Source organism: Aulonocara stuartgranti (genome assembly GCF_965226115.1).
Source record: "Aulonocara stuartgranti genome assembly, chromosome: 14".
NCBI lineage: Eukaryota > Metazoa > Chordata > Actinopteri > Cichliformes > Cichlidae > Aulonocara > Aulonocara stuartgranti.
This window is the reverse complement of record NC_138950.1, coordinates 27880880-27901976: the sequence shown is the minus strand read 5'-3', so window position 1 is coordinate 27901976 and position 21097 is coordinate 27880880. Positions and strand designations below refer to the sequence as shown.

The window sequence follows — 21097 nt, the reverse complement described above, 5'->3', positions numbered from 1 at the left end:
TCTATAAATCTACTAGACCCTGCTTTTGTCTAGAAAGATTATACATGTCAGGTACAGAAACTTATTTTCACCTCTTTGCAGTAGCAGAAAACTTTATACTCAGTTGTTTCAGCAAAAGAAGATCCTGTAACTTACTGCAGAAACTGTAAAGGTTTTATAGTTTCTTTTACTATTTAAGAAAAAAACAAATCAGTGAATAAAAGCTGATTAGCTTGTATGTGCTGGTTTTAGAAAGAATATCGAAAGTGGAAAATGCTGGTATCGGAAAAAGGGAAATTTGAAATAAGTCAAAAAAGTTCAATGGATGCATCTTTAGAAAATATGTATACTATAAACATGAAATAGAGTAAGTATCAGGAATAGTGCAGTAAATATGCAGCATCACAAAGGATTTAAGTCCACTTTACAAAGGTTTTAAGTAATGAGCATAAAATCTTGAAAATCATAAAACCATGATAAATAGATTGCAAAGCAAGACGATAAACTAGAGGATATTTTACAGCAACAACTGAGAAAAACCAAAAAAAGGTTTCTAAATGCTGCTCAGTACAGATATACCCACCTGTTTATCACAGTATATCAACTAAACAGCCGTCTTTGCTACGCTGCCAATTCTTTCCTGCTGCTCTAACAGCTTTCACTTAAAATAAGAGGAATTCAATCATTAGGCTTGTTTAACAGCATATAGGGGTGTAAACCAAAGCACACAAATATTTCAGCTTTATCTCGACATAGGCATTTAAAATGTTCAGAAAATGCTTCTGTCTTTATTACAGGTATATGCCTAAACGAGGGATGATTTAACTTTGAACCCCTTTTTCAAAACAAGGGGAAAGAAAATCTAAATTTGTGAGGCTGTTCAACCGCTAATCGGCGTTTTTTTGACATTTAAATTAAGAAAGAAAAGATCAAAATGACCAAAAATCTGGACATGGGAGGAAAAGTCTTTTTATAATATCCATTTAGACGAGGGGTGGGGGAACTCCAGGCCTCAAAGGCTGGTGTCCTGCAGGTTTCAGAGGAGTCCTTGATCCAAAACAGGTTTTAAATTACTTCCTCAACATGTCTTGAAGTTCTCCAGAGGCCTGGTAATGAACTAATTCAGGTTCATTCATTTGATTCAGGTGTGTTGACCCAGGGCGAGATCTAAAACCTGCAGGACACGGCCCTTAAGGCTTGGAGTTCCCCCACCCTTGATTCAGAACATATTAGTCAGCCTAGTGATCAATAAATCTTCCTCCCATAGTGCCTGCACATCTCTCCATAAGCCAACAGGTGGGGTAAAACAACATTATACATGTCGAGTTGGCCTGCAGTCACTGCAGGTTTGCCCGTAATCCCCTTGATCTGTAATCACTGCACACAGACAGAGACACTTTAACAGATCACCTGTACCCAACACTTTTTATGAATGCAACATGGACGACTTCCAGCATAAACACAGGACATGAGGTACTGCCACCATGCATAAGCCACCCACGCACTCGACTCAAAGCCCTCATCTACTAACAAACTGCTATCTGGCGTAATCCCACATCTACTCTGACGCAAAGCAAGGAAAACACCCACACAGTGGAAAAACTGCTGAACTCTGAGAAATCTAGGAAGAGTTTTAAGATCACCTTGTAAAAGCAAGAAAATGCAACAGTGCAAACAGACATGCAAGACTGGGTTCCTGAACAGTGAAATACCAAAGGCAGCGGCTCCACCTTCCAGTGTTTAAATAAATAAAAAATTAAAAAAAACCCTGTTTGGTAAAGAGGAAGGTAATCAGGCCATGACAGATTAATGATCATGTTTTTTGTTTTTTTTCCCCCCGTAGTAAATTTTTAAAGGCACAGACGCATCAGACTGTGCTGGATTTAGTCGAGCACATATAGGTAAAACTGACCCTTCTGAATCTATTTTGGAAAATCTTTTAGGAGTTATGTAAACAGGAGGTAATAGGGGTGTAAACCAAAGCTCATGAACATTTCAGTTTTATCTCAGTATTGCCATTTAAAATGGGAAGAAAATGCTCTGTCTTTATTACAGGCATGTACCTGAAGGGGGGAGGATTCCACTTTAAACCCATTTTCAAAACAAGGGGACAGAAAATCTAAATTTGTCAGCCTAGTGCTCAATAAGTATGCATAAATACGTTTAAAGATAGCGAGATACTTCCGTCTGCTCCTTACCAGGCTTTGTGAATGTGGTCGCTTTGTAGGATCTTGACAGGAACCCGTGTTTCCCCCAGAAAAACATCCTGAGCCAGATTCTCATTGTTCCACAAATCAACTCTGCAAAAAAGGGGAAAGGATGTGGACTGAAAGAATGTTTTTCATCTGCAAATATACAACTGTTACTACAAACTACATGTACAAGTAGCAAGGCAAAATAAATGTTGCTCTTTCTGTCTGTGTGTTCAGCACAAAACAACCACCCACTTCAAATATGGCAGAAAGGGCTTAAAAGAAAAATCGCTACTAAGCAGTGCTTACCTGCTTGGTGCATAAAAACCAATACAATGTGTGCAATGACACCACCTCAAATCCAAACCTCAACACCATGCACGAGTGTTTACCTTCAGCTCTGACTAGTCTTACCCAGTGAGCTATGAATCCACTGTGATGGAAGCCCCACATATCCTTAACCAGAAATCAAAGGCTCTCCATCAGTAGTCAGAATACACCAAATAAAAAGTTTTTTTGTTTGGGTTTTTTTTTTTTTTTTTTTTTTAAACCTGAAGTCGTTAAGAAATTCTTCTTCTTTTGTCAAGACTATAAAGGGGAAGCGTGTACATGTATGTGTGTGGGTCTGTTAGACAGCGAGAGAGAGCGTTAAGCGCACACAAAAGGGGGGAAAAAACCTTCAAAACGCACTTGATCTCAAGTTTTTCGATGTCCTCCTCCTCCACGTTGAATTGAGTCCTCCTGGAGTAGGACCGTGTGACCTGCAGATGAACATGTCATGGTTAATATATACAATTATCTGCTGTAACCAACAGACCATTTGAAACCTATGATGTGGTAACATGTGTTACAAGATTTACCTCAAAGAAGAAGGTCTCTTCAAAATGAGGGTTGCTGGTTTTCTTCTTTACCTTTGTTTTCTTCTGATCAGACCTTAGGGGAGACATTACAGAAACTGAATGCCATTTTCTCTGATAATTTAAGGATTCAGCTATGGATACGTTGAGAAGAAAAGGGGAAGAGAAGCATGTGACTCCTATCGCACTGTCAGGGAGTGACTTAAGATGACTAAAATGTAATCTTGCCATCTGTAACAAGGTTCACGATGGTGGCAAGCTGTAAGTGGATGCTCATAGTTGAGCTCATAGTCTTTGTATTCTTGGAAAGTTTAGTCAGCTCACTCATGACATTCATTAAAAAAAATAAAATAAAAATTTGTTTAAACCAGAGTCTAGTTCTGAGTCTTTGATTTTGATATTGTATTTGTTTCAAGAGGTGTGGTTTGTTTCAGATAGTTTTAATTAGTTTCAGTCTTTCTAATCTTACAATAGCACAAAATCTCTGTCTGCGTGTTTGCTCTTTGTCTGCGAGCTCCTCCTGCACGATCAGGTGTTGAGCAACTAAACCTGGCACGCAGGTACAGCTCACGCTGCTCGAGGTTCCCAACTATATCAGAAATCCTGTCATCATGCCTAGCAACTAAAAAGACCTGCTTTTAGCATCTATAACATGCACCCTGTTACTTTAATTCATGACAAAAACAACTCAATATTCACAAAAGTCGAATTATAGATGCCTAATAACAGCCTTGAAAGCATCTAGCTAAAAACGCCTCCAAAAATAATATGGAGGGTACTTGCTGGGAGCAAGATTTAAGAAAGTCCAAACAGATATTACAATGCAAGCACAACAACTTGTAAAAGCTGAAAATGCCCCACAGAAGGTTGTTAGAATTACCTAAAATTAAATGAAACAATTTTGTAAACTTTCAATAACAAAATATTTAGAGGAAAGATCCTTAGTCTTAGTATTTTTTTAGTTTGGCTCAAAAAAATAAATTTAAAAAATTACAATTTCTCAAGGAGGCTTTGATGGATTTTTTTTTTGTTCTAATACCTGCACCGATTTTCCTAAATCTTCCTACATATTTCCTCCATACAATGATAGTTTAAAAACAAACAAAAAACTGACTAATACAGTGAAACCAATAAAAACTTTCAAACAATAAAAACTAAACTGAAAAGAAATCCACTCTGGAAATGAACTGAAACTAAAAAAACCAAACAAACCCATAATAACTCCCACATCTCAAATATGTGTGACAAAGCCTCTTCAGGCAGGCTGAGAAAGACTAAAACTAACGACATTTGTTGTCTGTTTGTACTTTATTTTAAGTCAGCTGTGCAAGTTCACGATGTTCTTACAGTTAGTTAAAAAAAGAAAACTACTTCAAACTTTTTCCACAATTAGCTTTAACCATAACAACCTTGGTTTAGACCGGGCGTGCTCCTAAAGATGAGAATATATGTAGGGACCTTACGCTTCAAGTCACACTGCACAATATTTCTGCACATATTCCTCAGTAGTTTTAAAGGCAGTGTGGAAAACCTGTGCACTGTTTATTTCAGGAAATTGGTCATTACTTATGTGATTACACAAAGCTAAAAAAAAGGAACAAACAAGCTACTTCTATATTCTGTAACACACTAAGAACTTATTTTGTTATCTGCGCGAAATTCAGAGTTACCTGGCAGGTCCGACAAGTGACACGGTAGCATAGGGGTCACAGTTCTGCCCACTGATCAAAGGCAGTTCCTTGCACTCAATTATCCTGAATAAAAACACAAGAAAAGAGAAAGAACATAAAATAAAGGCAACTATATTACACCGTTATAGCATTCTTGTTACATCTTATGATTCCACCTTTCTAAACACTGAGGAGCTGCTCACCTTGGACCAAAACCGTCAATATTTCACACAGTAACACTTTGACAGGCCCTAAAGTGACCCAGACCTTGGGAGAGATTAGCTTTTAATGCCGTGCCGCGGGTGCGTGAATGGTAAATAATTTCTTGTTGGTTCAACAGACGCCTCAGTGGAAATGCTTTTAGTGTTAAACCTTGTATGGTTTGCACTACCGGAACAATAAGAAAAACACCCCGTCTTCAAAACAGAAACCGTAAATGCTTTTGCACATTAAGCTTAAAGACATAATCATTAAAAATGTCACTGCATCACCCTATTTTATTGTTCACAAACCTGCTTAGTTATGTTAGATGTCAATGACTCTGCACCAAAAGAGGAATCAGGCTCAACTGACAAGCATATACTACAAACCAAGTTTATATAGTATTGTATTGGAAAAAACAAAAACAACATGAAGCGTGAACTATATTTAAATGTAGCACTGGATTATTAAACTAGATTACAGTATATCATTAGAAACTCTGACCTCACGTTTGACTGGCGTCACACAAGGATCTTTTTAAAACAAAACAAAACAGGTGTTTCAGGTGACAACAGGCACTGTGAGCAGTCTAAACAGGATGTGGCTGCTAAGCACAAGTCAGCAGAGAATAAGAATGAATTCAGCCTGCTATGCTAAGCGGGGCCGGAGGGAGAAGCCAAGCAGCTGAATGTAAAGATGTTTGGGTATCATCTTCAAGGTTGTCATAACAATATTCCCTAAAGCCTCACTCTTACATCATTTTTAACTCGACGCGATGCAACTTTGCTCCGATTAGCTTCCTGCAACGGGACGATGAGCCTCACGCCCTTCGTGGACTTGTCTGGTCGACCCGATGGAGAAAAACAAGAGCAATTACGCACAGGTGACAGTGAGCAGGCCGACGGTTTAAGCAAACAATCCGATTCAAACACTGAATGACAGCAGCAGAAAACCACAGCGGTTGCAGAGTGAGAAGCGCACGCTTCCTGCTCAGATGCCATCACTTCCTTCTCATTACCCTGCTCTCCAAGCATGAATGGTGGGGGTGCAAAACAACATACGTAAACAGCAAGAGGTCTGACATACACATGCACATACGTGTGTGTAAATTTACATGCTCAGCCTAATCTGTCAATGGGCGCTTTCTTTCTCCCCCCCCCCCTCTCTCTCTCTCTCTCTCTCAACATCCTCCCACGTCATTATCTGCCCTTATATCGGTTTGTGCTTGTGAAAACTGTGTGATGTGAAATGTACAGCTCGGAAGTAAAGGTGAATGATAAAGGAATATTGTGACACACTGAAAACCACACAAAAAATAAGCTACCGAGACCCAAGATTAGCAAGCAATACTGAAACTTTTATCAATGATGACTTCTTCTTTTTTTTTTTTTCCCCCCTTTTTTAAACAACTTTAAACATATTTCTTTCTCAAACAAGTTGTTGCTCAGAATGAGAAGTGTGGACAGTCAGTTTAGGATTGTATGCTATGCGCTATTACTCAAACTTTTACCTAACACCTTTTATGTTGGAGACTTGTTTTGCTGGGCTTAATGTGAAGGTTTGATCTTTAGCCAGTGAAAATACTCACTTGACTCAAGCTTTGGAGTTCTGTCATGATTTCCCTGCAAAGTTTCAAACTAACTGTACTCACAGCACACTTGACAGGAAACAAGTGACTCGTAGAACTCACCGGACTGATATGTGTTGGCCTGTTGATCCGTTCTCTGTGATCACTTCACTCAATCGCATCTCCAGGTGAACCTTGCCCTGTTGACCATGAGGAGAGGAGACGTTCTAAGAAGTTACACATTACTAAGGCCATGAGTCTACAGTCTTTAGTGAAGGCACAAGTCAAAAGTTATGTAGGCCGTAAACAAGATAAAAATCTGGCTTGCAGTACTGATGATATGCGATACTTTTGCACACCATGTTTATTTGTTACTAAGTTGCACATTTCTCTCGCTGTCATATTTCAAAATGGGTTCTGCTTATTCTCCAAGACCTGCAGTCCTGCTCCACCTCATACTCCATCTTGATTTAGGTTAATGGGAGAACCAGGAGAGTGACAAGAGCCACAACAGCTGTGAATTTTAAAAATGTAAAGGAAAAAAAAAATGTTCAAAATCACTCATAAAGATCTTTAGGGGAGTCGGATGTGGTGAAGGCTGCCGGTCTTGCCTTCGGAAGTGTCAGAGAGAACGAGAGAGAGAGATACAGAGTGAGAGAGTGAGCAACAGAGGGTGAGCTAAACAAAACGCCCCCACACTTGCACTCCGTCTCTGCAATTCAGCACTTGGCTGAGATGGCAAGTACTCCTTTCTCATGCAGCACCGGCCTTTAAGCCAATATACGTCCAAATGAACCAGCATCCTCACCAAATTAACGCTCACGTTCCAGCCGTGACCCCTATTAACTGAGCAGGTTACCTAAAATTAATACTGCTCGCAGGGTGTTCACACAGCCCCCCTGTTTGGCTGCAAATCAAACCAGAGAGGTACTGAAACAACACCTCCATCGCTCACTGATGTAACTTTGCTGTTGAAAGTGTCTACTTGTGAGTGAATCAGTGTAGCGGCACATACCCAGAATAGTCTTGGCGTGGGCTAATGGCAGCTAGAGTCAACATGTTAGCTGCAGCAGCACAGAAGTGGTAGTGTGCTATAGTTTCACCCAATACAAGCACGCCACAAAAACTATCTGATCAAAGATAGTGATGTACAGTTGAAACAGAGCAGCCCACATATATGCCCTATATGTGACAGAAACTAGAACTGCACTCATGAAAAAAAAAAATGATAAAAATAAAATGCTGGAAAACAAAAAATGTAAGACGATGGACCGAAAACACCTGATAAGTCGATCAAGTATTTTAGCCCAGGATCATTTTTAGCAACAGCTTTCTCCTCGTGTGCATGCATTCTTAATTATACATCATATAAATGTGCAGGAGAAGACTTGAAATTACTCTTTTCAAAGTGTGCTTACATTTCAAATACAAATTTTAAGACTTTTAGTCTAAATCATGAAGATGGCTAGAACAAAACAAGTGGGGGGGAAATAGTATCAGTTATGGAAGCAATTATATTTTTCTGGTGGTGTTGGTTAAAAAGCTTCTTGCTGTCTATTAAACAGGTTAAATGTGCAGTTAGACAAATGTCTTTACTTCTGTGCCACAAACGTTGCCTTTTTTCAGCTGCCATCGTGCGATGACATTAAGAGTCTGCCACTAATAAACTGGACACTTGCGTATTGCTTTTCTATTTCCATGCAAAAAGACTCGGACAGTGTGTTCTTTGGATGGTGACAGTCCGGATGTTAGTGAGAAGAGTTGAGTTTGTAAGGTTATTAAGCCTTATTTTGACATGGAAATGATCTTATCTGCATGCAAATTTCTGACTACGTGCGAGCAGATTTCCTGCTCGCTATGTTGGGGTACTGTGAGCTGTAAAAGACTATCATCATTAACTGTGCTGTGCTGATGACCAAGCGAGTGGAACTTTATGCAGTACGAGTAACCTTGCAGTAAAAAAAAAAGGGGCAAGGGTCAAATACAGCAGGGTCAAATTTTTACATTTGTGAGTCATCAGCTTTCCTAGAAATTACCTGGACTTCTGAATTAGGATCTACTGTTTGAAGGCTAAACCAGTTCTCCTTCCCACTGTATTTACATAGGTCATCCTTCCGGATGGACACCTTGCCTAAAAGAGAAAGCAACACAAACCCACACACACACGTTAAAAATCAACACATTCATCGAGATGAGAAAATATACTTGCTTGTCCTCTTAAATGTTACTCACCAACAGGTAGGTCCCTTTGGAAAACACTCTTGGCATAAACATAGAAGGATAAACACTGAAATGGGCGTGGGATCTCAAAGTAGAAGTCCTCTCCGTAGAAAGGGCTGTAAAAGGGAGAGGTCTAAATTAGCTAACAAGGTTATCTCTTTTGGTAGAAAAGGGAACAAGCGAGAATGAGTATAGTCAGTGGTCAAAGGTTCTACTGTGAGGTAAACTGACCTGCAATGCACCATTTCAATATTTATTTGACAGGAATTACAAAACGCAGAAGTATTTTGTAACAAATAAATAAAATTAAGTACTGTTTCTATGCAAGTAGCAGCCTGATGATCAGTTAATCAAATGCACTTGATTAAATGATCATCAGCAAGTGTGAGCACCTCTATGTAAGCAGACGTACTTGAACATTCAGGTGTGTGTATACACAATGCCAAGAATGAGAGACATCAGCAACTGTCTCAAAGCAACTGTTACTTCTCTTCCACAATCTGGGAAGGGTTACAAGACCATCATTCTGCCATTTAAAAGATCATTTCTCACTGTGGAAACCATAAAAGGCAGTTGCCAGTCTTCCTAGGAGTGGACATTTGGGCAAATTCGCCTTAAGAACAGACTGTGCGATGCTCACAGACTGCAAAAAACCAAAGAGCTACATGTCAGACTCTACAGTTCTTAGGCAACAGGACAAATGCTACAGTTTGTGACAGTACAATTTGGAAAAAGAATGAACAAGTATAGCTTATTTGGAAAGATTTTCATTGGAAAGACGAGAAGATGGTGGCAAGGTTTGCAAAACTACATTGGCACGCATGGTGAAAACACAGCATATCAGCGTTAACACCTCACAGCAACTGTCAAGCATGGTGGAGGAGGGCTAATGATTGCAGCTTGTTTTACAGCTACAGGTCACTGGGTCAACCATGAACTCCTCTGTATACTAAAGTATTCCAGAGTCAAATGTGAGACCATCAGACAGCGAGAGCTTGGTTGATTCTGATTCAAACTTCTTGATTAATCCCAGATGAAATAATGTCGTGAAACTGGGTTGTGCAACAGGACAATGATCCAAGCACAGCAGCAGATGCGCAGTAGAAATGCTGAAAAAGAAAAGAATCGAGGTGTTGCAATGGCCCAGGCAGAGTCCAGACCTCAACCCGGATGAAACAGAGCTGTGCATAAACGAATGCCCACAAACCTCAATGAACTGAAGCAACAGCGTAAAGAGAGGGTGCAATCGTTTTCTGTAAGACAGATAAAGTCATACAGAAAATGATGACTTCAACGTACTGCTAAAAGTGGTTCTAGAAGCTACTGAATCATAGAGTGTACTTAGTGTTTTTCCCACTCACACCGTTTCTGCATTTTAGCTTAGGTTTTGTTAGGTATCCGTTTGTGTAACAGGTCATGTTTTCTAGTTGACTTTAGGTTGCATTTACCCAATTTGAAGACCTGCCAAGCACCAGATTATTTTTTATTATGCCCTGATATGCAAAATCTAAGAATTTAAAGGGGATGCATTTTCTTTTTTCTATGGCTGAAACTGTTTGTGTTTCACTTTTCAGTCTAAAAATCTCTCACTTATGCAATTCTTGCCATTATGGGTGTCAACTCAAAATAACTAAAGACAACTTTGATATCACTGTGAACGCAGAAATGTTCCACATTAAAACAAGACCAAACATTCAAAACCTGATAGTTGCTATAGGACCAAAGCTGACTTGCACAGCTGCACTGGTAAATGTGACAACAGGCTGATCTATTGACTTCTGGGTATTGTTAATGTTTACTACGTCACACATCAGTGGCAATGCATTAGTAAACCCAGAGGGTATACTTTGATCGACAAAGAGTTAGCGGCATGAATGGACATAAAAATAACGAGTCAGCACTTTGGAACAATTTCAAATCTGCTAACTGCTGTAGTAGCTTATGTTTTACTTATGATTTATTGACAAACAGCAGTCAACTACAGTTGACGACTTTCCCTTTCTTCCATTTCCTGTTTGTTAAGTTGGTTTTAAAGCTTTTATTGCACATTATCATTGCATCAGCATCATTTTATATATCGCTCATCTGCTCGGTGGTTGTGGGGAGGGGGACGCTAAAATAGAACAGAGGATGAGATAAAGAAAAAAAATAAATACTGTCACCATGAATGACAGAAGAAAAAAAAAAAAGCAGTAGAGACTTTTATGCTGAGCTTTTATTAAATGGGCACCAATAGGTTGGTTAATAATGTAAAAAACAGTTTTTACTTGCATCCATTTGTCACGTACAGTCTAAAAATTGCAGCTTTATTGATTTTTATACTGTATTTGATTCATACTTCATACGATCATGGAGTGAAAAATAAAATAAAAACGGCAAATTGGTGCATTCCTAGTTATTAATATTGTATTTTACTCACCAACAATGTAGATGTGGTGATTATTAAGTTTATTCCTCTACAGAATAAATCTCTTTATCTAGCAAGTGTGCATGTGTGTGCCGTGGAAACATGGTTGGGGTTATTTTTCCATGTTAAGTAGTAATTTTAATAATGGGCAATTATTGAGTACATGTAACATTGTAACAGGACATAAGCGTAATAATAATATCACATGACTGTCATAAACACCGCCAGAATTTGTTAAAATACTGGGAAATGAACTGGTTGAGCAGAAGGTGGACGACACAGGGTGCCCTTATGACTCATCGTGACTGAGGGGAATGTTCTTGATATCTTGTAGGTTTAAATCTGTCACTTTTACCAGTTTTCTTCTGATTTCCTGAACATACAGTGTAACTTTATTAAGAAAAATCAAAATCTATGTATTTTTTCCCTCTTGCATTATATTCCTGTGTCTTCCATAAATTACATTTTAAAAATTAAATGCAAAAACTGTGACAAGTAAGCTATAAGAGTAAAATGCAAAGAGCTAAAATGCAAAAATGTGAATAGCTGAGATCACAGAACAATGTGTTACATTGTCATGTTACATTGTTACAATGTTACATTTAGATACAATTCTGCATGTATGCCCAATGCTGCAACCAGAGAAATGCAGTACTGTGCAAAAGTCTTGAGCCAGCCCTCATTTCTTTTAAATTTCTGTTTCCAAGCTGCCAGACTTTCTCAAATATTTTTATTTTTTTTAATGGTCTTGAGAATTAATTTTCCAGGTTCTCTGATGATGTTTCAGAGCTTTTCTTTGGACATTAGCTGCTTTTTCACAAATTTTCAGTCTAGTCCTCCTTCCTGATGACTTTCAGAGGAATGTTTTTATGTTTATAAACCTACTTAACACTGACCTATGAATCATAACCTACTCACGACTTATATAAAAAGGCACCTAACTCAAGGAATGAACCAGTGTTGTGTCTACACATAACAGACAACTTGAACAAACCAGTTTTAAATTGTATCTTTAGGCACTCTGTTACTGGCAGTCCGTTACAAAACAAATAATTTGTTCTCATTTCTTTAGTTGCGTCTACAGAAAAATACCAAAAGACAACACAGTTTAACTTAAAAAGTATTTTTGAATCAAAAAGGTGATTCCCACAGAGCTATTAGCTGAAAATTTAGCACATCTTGTTATGATGTTGAAAAAAATTTGAGGAATTTCAACAAGTGGAAGACAAAAGAAGAAGTGGCACGCCTTAAACAAAACAAAAACAAAAAAACAACATCTAGAACAGACGACCAGCATCTGAAATCCATGTCTTTAAGAATTAGGAAGGGACCATGTCAAAATTGATGGAATTATTAACTTAGAAAAGTTCCATCAAATGTAAACCACCATTCAATATAATATAGAAAGCATCTCATTGGCACCAGTTTTATTTTTCATCGTGACAATGATCCCAAACGCCCTGGCAATGCAGTAATAGCATACCTGGACAGAAAAAACACACAGTGGGACAATATCAGTCATGGATTGTCTCCAAAGAGCAAAGTGGGATCATCTTGACAGAACAGAGCAAGTCAGCCAATATCCAAAGAAGAGCTTTGAATGTCCTTCAGGAAGCCTGGAAAACTATTCCTGAAGACTACTTAAATTATAAGAAAGCTGCTTAAGAGAGTTGAAAAATAAAGGTGGTCATACCAAAGATTGTACAATTCTAACAAGCTTGAAAGTCAAACAATTTTTTTGCCTTATTGTATTTCAATGCATGTTTGCACATTTCAGTAAAACGCTGCACCCATTTCCTATTTTCCTAGCAAAATATAAAGAAATGAAGGGTGGCTCCGGACCTCTGCACAATACTGTGTTCTGCAATAGTCATCCAATTACAAAATGCCAAGTACACCCTGTAGAGCTTTGTAGCACACTGCTGGGATATCACACAGACAACATATTCACTCTTACAGTCAAATGCCTTATTCACCACAGGATTGACTGCCCCTTAGAAACTGGGGGATGGAGAGAAGGTCAGAATATCTCTGCCACTCAGCTGCCTCGTGACCAAGACTTTGAGCCAAACAGCTAGCAGACTGTAGGTTAAACGCTACCTTAATATGTGCTGCCTGCCCACCTGTCCCCAAACAGACTGAACAGTACTTGGCTAGATAAACTGTCCACATGTTCAAGTAAAAAAATGCAGTCCTTCTCTTTTAGATTTACTGAGATTGAAGCCGACAATGCTTGAGAAAAAAAACAAAAAAAACGTAATAGCGCACTAATTGACAGCCGGCATTTCAGAATCAGAATCAGAATCAGAAAGGGTTTTATTGCCAAATGTTGAGCGGGTTTACAACATTAGGAAATTGCTGCGGTGCTTCAGTGCAAACATACTGTTATAAATACTGTTATAAATTAAGCTTAAATAGACATGAAAATAAAAATGAGAATAAGAATTAAAAGTGCTAAGTAGATAGATATATACATGGGTGCAGGTGGTGATCAGTGCCAAACATGGAATGATGCAGTGAACACAGCGTAGGGTCATGTGTTAGTGGTGGGAACAGTCATACGGTTATTGTTCATGTGTTCAACAGCAGAGGGGAAGAAACTGTTCTTATGGCGAGAGGTTCTGGTGCGAATGGACCGGAGCCTCCTGCCTGAGGGGAGCAGGTCAAAGTGTATTTAGTGTATTCAGTAGATATACACTTGCTTTAGGTATAGATAGGCCAATTATAAACACATTGTAAATAAGTAGCTCTCGAAAGTGTGTGTAGAGCTTGTTGGTGTATTTATGACTTAATAAATTAAATTTACAATGATATTTCCTCATTAAAAAAAGAAACTGAAAATAAGACTTGTAAACAATCACATATGTATCAATATTTATTAATGTGTAGCTCTTTAATCTGTCCGCCTCTATAAAGTAGGAATCTTTTCACCTACCCATACCAGCTGTCATAGGACTTAGACGCAGGATACACAATGGACACGTTGCCAGTCTTTCATAGGGCTAGCATGGGCTTACATTCTCAGTCACTTTAGCCACTTTCAAAATTGGACTGTGGGAGGAAGCCAGAGTACCAAGAAAAGCCAGGCACACACAGGGAGAACATGCAAATGCCACACAGTCCATTAATGCATCTTGAATGATGTAATCTTTCTCAACACTTCCACCTTGGGCTTGGCCAGCCAATCCAATTTACACCCACATATCTTCTTTAACATCAGAGAACTATTTACCGTAACCCACCCATACACCCACTTGTCTCTGCTGTCATCCTAGTTTCCAAGTAAAGTGAGAAAGCCAATTGACCACAAAAGGGAGCAATCATAGTTATTAAAACCCGAAGGCTGGAGCACATACACACCAGGCATGAGTCAAACAGAGCGCATACCCATATAGATTAAGATGCGATAAATAGTGGACTTGTGCAGCTGAGAGTGACAGAGGAAAAAGCCTCTAAAACTGTTGTTGAACTGCACTAAAAAAAACCAGGACAAAGAGGAAAAAAAAAAAAAGAACAGTTATGAAATGCCTAAAGAGGGCAGGACTATGTTTAAAGTTAAATGTGCAGCAATATAGAAAAAAACCCTTAAAGGTTTCATAATATCCACACCTTTCTCTGAACTGGCTGTGAACATGTAACTATGGCATAATGTCTCATTTCACTCAGAATCACACAACATTTCCCAGCTCAAAGGGAACCGAACACACACACACAGCTCTGAGTCATGTTTCAACAGCTTCTAAGTATTCGAAAGACTGCATTTCATCCATGAAAGACAGTATGACTCTGTCCATATAAAATCTGATCAAATTTTATGAAATTATTTTTTAAAACAAACAAAAAAAAGAAAAACTTAAAATATGAAAACACAAGTAACAGCAGCCAAATGTAATGTTCTTAATGACTCTAGACATGCAAAGTAAGCAGTCTAAACTTTTACCCCACAAATAAATGCCTAGTATTTGTACACGTGGCTCGTACTCACCAATAAATTCAAGACAGCTGAATAATTAAAATTGGCTCCAAAACATAAGTCTAAATATTATCTTAATAATCATTTTAAGGACAAATATCCTGGTGTAAAACACTGACTTAAAACAAAGACATTTACCAAACTGAAAAAGATGAAAAGTCAACCAGGACGTATTCAATATCTAATGATACACAGCAGCTGGAGAAGAGCTTTTTTTATTTGATGGAAAGGATTTTTATACTGCACATAATGAACCAAAGAAAGATTTTTTTTCTACGTTAAAATGTTTACAGTGAGGCGGAAACACCAAAACTAAAATACTAAACCCGAAACAGATAATGTTTGGATTTCTTGAATAGCCAGCATTACTTGTAAAAGAAAGGCATTGTTTTCTCAAGAAAAAGTTGACATTTTGAAGTGTTGCAATGATCAGGAAACATAACTTTCTTTTATAGGTGACAAGTCTATCAATGTGTGTGAGTAAGAATAGATTTTTCACACCTTTCACATCTACCATTTCACATATTTTTATTGGCCTTCCACAAAATCTGTGATGCGGCTACTGTGATCTCTTTCAATTCTACGTTTATATTAATAAAGGTTTAATAAATATCTATAATGATTTAATGACACCGTGGACTAGAAAAAAAAAAAAGCTAATCTGTACTCTACATCAGTGCAAAGACAAAAAATCTGCACAGTCTATCAGAAAAAGTCTCCTAAGTTCCTTTAGCTGCATCTAGTCAACTTAATGTTTAGCCGTCTCCCACCTCGGCGTTCACGCAGCCATAATGATTATGTAGTTGCATTTAACTGAAGCCTACATGTGTAACTAATATTTATGAAACTAATACAAGTAATGTTTAACCTAATCACAATATGATAGCACAGTAACAGGTGCCAAACTGCAACCCTAACTGAAACAGAGAAGACAAAAAGGCATTGGGATTTGCAGCTGTAATCAGCATATTAGTACAAGATTATCCTGCTTACCAGACGCTCTTGTCAAACACCTTAGTGCGGAACACCTCCTCTTGATCCAGACTTATGGTGCAAAAAGTACAGAGATCCCTTTGTCGATTTGGACCCGAGACAGAACCCAGGTTTTTAGCTTCACCTGCAGCAAACAGAACATCATTAGCATCCTAGCATTATAGCAAAAATATTTTTTTTAAAAATAAATAAATTTAAAAAAAAAAGCTGTCTTCAACACAAGTAGCAATATCAGTAATATTTCTTCACCTCTGTAGCTCTTTTGGTTTACAATTGTATATCAGAATTTTAGTGATAAGTCCATGTATGTGCTAATATAATTAAGCTTAAGGTTTGGACCTCTAAATAATACATCTTCAGTCTGATAATTAATAATAAGCTTTTAATTTTGCAGCCACTTCTACTAACAAGCAAAAAAATCGTTATGTTTACATTAAAGTGATTTGATTTGCTCGACTTAGCACACAGGAATCCTAAATTAATAGAAGATTTGTGATTGCAGTCGTTTTCAGCACACTTTTAAAATTCTGCTTTGATGTTCATCATCCCCTGTTCATTCGGGGGACACAGACTCCTGCCAGTTGCCAGGGTAGGCTGCAGAGCGGATGTAGCTGAAGTAGACTTGATGCTCAAATGTGGTTAAAAACATGAAACATCGACTTCCTCAGCAGAACCAATGGTGACAGCACAGCGCTGATTCACAAATGACAAACACCTTTGTAACACACTACTTCCATATCATTGCAGGCAGGCTCAGATTACATATCATGGAGTTTTAGTACAACATATCTAAACAATTCACAAAAGCTGCGCCACATAGGGTAAAGCTGATTTCCAGTACAGCTAATTGTTACCAAAAATACAGCACTATAAATAACTTCACAATGTAACATATTTAGGCCATTTACTGGATTAGAGGGGTCATGATGGTCTAAATTAGCCCTCTAGCTGCTGACCGGTACCCTAAGCCCAGGTAGGGACCTAATTAAGAAAAGCTGCCAGTGAGATCAGCTTTTTAACAAGTTATTAATAGCGGTTTGTGTCTAATCTTAGGAATGGCCAGTGAAAAGGGTCAAGCTGTCACTAAACTTGGACCAGGATGTCGTGGTGGGAGTAGGGCACAGAAGCACATATGCAAAAGAAGAAAAAAAAAGACAAACACATAAGGCATCACTTGATCCATCTTTGCCCTTTCATAGCATTTTCACTACAACAGAAGTGCGTCTCCCTGTGGAAAGAAACCACGACCTAAAGGGTGCGTAAGCCCTAGGACCTTTAATATGAGAATCAAACAAGGACACAGATGAAAGTACACTGGAAATTTTTTTGTCACAATAAACACATCTTCACACAATGCCACCTCCACTGAAGTAGGCTAAAGGAAAAAGGACAAAGTGTGAACGAGGAAGAATGGAGTTTCGCAAGACTGCAAAGTGAGTTACATGCCATGATAGTTCCTCTATTTTGTTCTGCTTACTGTTTTTTCATTAATTCATAGTAGTGAAACTGACATTTGTCTTCCTATTGTGTTCCTAGCAATACAAGCATTACATGGTAGCTGGCCTATACTCGTCTTACAGTAAATACACACCATTTCACCCATTACTCATGAGTGCCTACTATCAATTTGGAAACTGAAAACGTATCACGAGTGGCTATTAAAAAGAATGAACACACGATATAATTTCAGTAATACAGCAGTAATAAATATTGCTCTCATTAAATACAAATGCATTCATTTAACCAGTCGGTTAAATTTCATGTGATTAATAGAAGCAGTGCCACACACAAACCGAAACCTGAAGACGGAGACAGGATGGTGGGGAAGCGGATGAAGGCTAATGAATGGGTATTAACACTGAAAATAAGCAAATCTACTGCGCCATATGCAGTACCCTGTTATCTAAAACCAAAAACTTGCAATGAAGGAATCTACTCGTGTAACGTTTAAAACATTAAAAAAAGGTGGTTAAAACGCTCGTAGAGAGAAGCCGTAGAAAACAAAACGATAAATCCATCAGGCAGATACCCCCACACAGGAGCTGACCCGCGAGGAGAGGACACCGAGGCTCTGCTGAGGTATTTTACTTTAAAGTCGGGATTTCCAGTTTGGACGTTTGACAAAAACGGGATGATTGTGGCATTTAAGTAACTACGATGTTATTTTTATTTATTTTTTAAGGAACAAGCATCTGTTTTTCAATCAGTAATTTAGTGGCACTTGATGACACGATAATCTTTTTTATGACGATAGCCTCCACATGCATTTCAAACCGCAGAAATGGCTTCAAGAAACCGGTTTATTTTTTATTTTAACGCCAATAAACAATACTGGATTTATTAGCAAAAATAAGTTAGTGGTTCCCAGTTAAGTTAAGGTTGGTGTCCGGCTAAAAATGAGCAACTAACGTGAAACTTTAAAGGGTTGAGCAGCCACTGCTTTGCTGCCTTTCAATCCGATGTGCGTTTAAAGTCTGTGCTGTAGCTGGAAATAACGTTATTGCCGTCTAATATTTAGCATTAGAGTTGCCTGACTGGTAGATGCCCGCAGTGAGAATAGCTGAATGGGCTCCTAGCTTGGTGACGACTGACTGAAGAGGCTGGTGGTAGTAGCTAGCCCGACGCTGATTTAACTTGGCTTCAAGCTGCCAAAAAAAATAATACGAATAAAAATAAGAGTCACAGTTTCAAAATAGGCTCGGGGGTATTAAATGGTGGCGGCGAGGCTCTGCGCGATGAATGAATGCATTCACAACAAGCTAGTAGCCTCTACTAGCATGCTAGGCTAGCTTGACGTTAGGCACCAGCCAGCAGACGAACCAGCTCGCCTGTCTCTGCCTTCACTCAGTCGACTGTTGATAGCACACCGCACCCCTCCCGGTCTCCGTCTCACAGCTCTCGACCTCCTTCCCCCCCTCACACTGTGCGAGACTCTCAAAACGTCGGTTCACTTACATATTTTACCCCGCAGGCTCTGTAAAATCCGTATCTTAGCGTCGTCGTCTTCCGCCATGGTCAGAGCTGACTTTTGTCGCTGCTCCGGTGCATTCAGAGCTGGTTTATCATATCCGTTTATGAATGCAGGCAGAGTGGAGAAAAAGCCAGTCCCACTATAGCGTCACGTCAAGTCCCGCACACGCTCCAGCCTTGAAATGTTTGGAGCTTCCTCTAAAGTCGAGCTTCCTTTGGCTGGCGCAGCAGTGTGATTAGTAGGAGTTTTAAAAGGAATTTAAGGTCCCCCTCTCTCTCTGTGAGTGTTTGGTGTCATTCATTATGCAACCATAACGCTTTCGGATAACACGATAATAGTTTGACTTGTGGCACTAGCTTAGCTTAGCTTGGCTAATCTCGGACGCCAGCGCTTTAAGTTAACCCTGTACGCTTTATGCACGCTTTTAGATTTCAGACAGATAAAGGTGTCACCGGGTATGAATGAGTTAGCTACCTCTGCCCCGGATAAAAACTCATTTCTCGGGGCCACACACTGACTAAAACACTTTATTTTGAAAGCATTAACCAGAGGAAAGCTGCACACTAAATGATTGCACCAAAACATAAAAATGTCCGCGAACGTCACAGCTGCTTTATGAGTGTGTTACTGAGCAAATATTTATTCGAGTTTGTGGGTGTGTCATACCTGGTTTGCATTTATTTATTTTCAGCAAAACAGGTAGATGAAAAAAATGTAATATTATACACTCTGGTTTTATTATCTTCTGTGTGGATTACAAGATACTGTAAGATACACAGTTCAGTGTGCATTTCACAGCTGTTTGTTTTTTTTGTCGTTTTATTCTCTTCCCCTTTCAAGGTGGTGTAGCTTTTTTGGTTGGGTGTCATCGTCAGATGGTAGTAGCATGGAGCCTGAAAAGCTGTCAGGTATGCGGTTTCTAAACAGCACATGCTGCATATGCTCACTACACATATACAGTTATTATAACATCGGAACCCAAGTGTTTTCCTTTGTTAATTTTGCACATGGAGTTCACCTCAGAGGGGTGTGGCAGTAGTTTCCCAGCTGCACAGGAGATTAAGATTCAAAGTAAAATACTTTGTGTATTTTTTAATATAATAATTCAGGAGTGGCCATGTATGTAAATTTTCTGTCTCCAAATAACATAAAAAATGCCTTTGTGATGTATGATACTCAAACAGAAAATATATAAGATTACTAATGATCATATTTAGATATACTAGATTTAGCTCATATTTATTTTAATGACCACAGTACTCAGTGTAGCTTTTGGGCAATATAGTGAGCCCTCTTCACCTGAACACTGGAGCTATTCCTAGATATAATCTTTCTTTCTTTCCTTTCATAGTATAGTGGTTTACACATTTGCTAGGCAGATCCCTGGTTCTGTCCCGAGGGGAGACACAAGTCCCTGTGGGGTTCTGCCAGGAAGGGCATCCGGTGTAAGAAAAAAATAAAACAAATTGCCAAATCAAACATGCTGAGCTACCAGCTGTAGCGACCCCTTGTGAACAAGGGAGCAGCTGAAGGTAGCTCACATACTTTGTCTTTCTTCCATCTTAATTTATAAATGTAAATACTTCTAACTTACGTTTGTAATCCCTATTCAGGACACATAACTCCACAATATTTAGTTATGCTCTTATATAATATGATGTTATAATTTGACCCTGCATGAGTAAAATCCGGTCTATTTCCAAAGCCGTATGCAGCAATACTTACATATTTAAAAATGAAAAGAAAAATCTGATCTGGAGTCACATCGCTGCCATCACGATTTGCTGCTTTTCCCTCATTAAAGTTTACGGCAGGACAGGCTGCCTCAATGTTACTATTGGTGTGTTCAACAGTGCCTTATACCTGAAAATGAAGAAAGGAATTTCTTTTACACATCTGGAAATTGTGTCTTGAGCCTAAACTCTTAAAAACAGATGCAGTTTGTGTGGAAGAAAACAGGGAATTAACTTTTCAGATGGTGTGCAGGTCCCCGAGGACCCATGAGGAGTGCACAACCATCTCGTGGCTTGATGGAAGAAGGCTTTGCACCAATAAGCCTGCTTAAAT

The 21097-nt window shown here is 38.8% G+C and overlaps 2 protein-coding genes across 3 annotated transcripts in view; one reads left to right on the top strand and one right to left on the bottom strand.

Moving 5' to 3' along the window:
- Nucleotides 1–19110, bottom strand: part of rasa2 (RAS p21 protein activator 2) — a 31701-nt gene extending 12591 nt beyond the window's left edge. Inside the window, exons 1-9 of the mRNA XM_082503189.1 lie at nt 19015–19110; nt 16060–16183; nt 8699–8802; nt 8503–8597; nt 6590–6666; nt 4699–4782; nt 3032–3104; nt 2862–2932; nt 2178–2279 (exon numbers count right to left, since the gene is read on the bottom strand). Of these exons, the coding sequence (XP_082359315.1) occupies nt 2178–2279; nt 2862–2932; nt 3032–3104; nt 4699–4782; nt 6590–6666; nt 8503–8597; nt 8699–8802; nt 16060–16183; nt 19015–19072 (788 nt within the window). The 5' untranslated portion in view covers nt 19073–19110. The remainder of the gene's footprint in view (nt 1–2177; nt 2280–2861; nt 2933–3031; nt 3105–4698; nt 4783–6589; nt 6667–8502; nt 8598–8698; nt 8803–16059; nt 16184–19014) is intronic.
- trip12 (thyroid hormone receptor interactor 12) overlaps nt 18056–21097 on the top strand; it is a 45270-nt gene continuing 42228 nt past the window's right edge. Inside the window, exons 1-2 of one of the 2 annotated variants that reach the window (XM_082503182.1) lie at nt 18056–18138; nt 19871–19938. The gene's annotated coding sequence lies outside the window, so the exon portion shown is untranslated. Of the gene's footprint in view, nt 18139–19231; nt 19310–19870; nt 19939–21097 lie in introns of those variants that run through there. The other variant, XM_082503183.1, reaches the window with a different exon arrangement.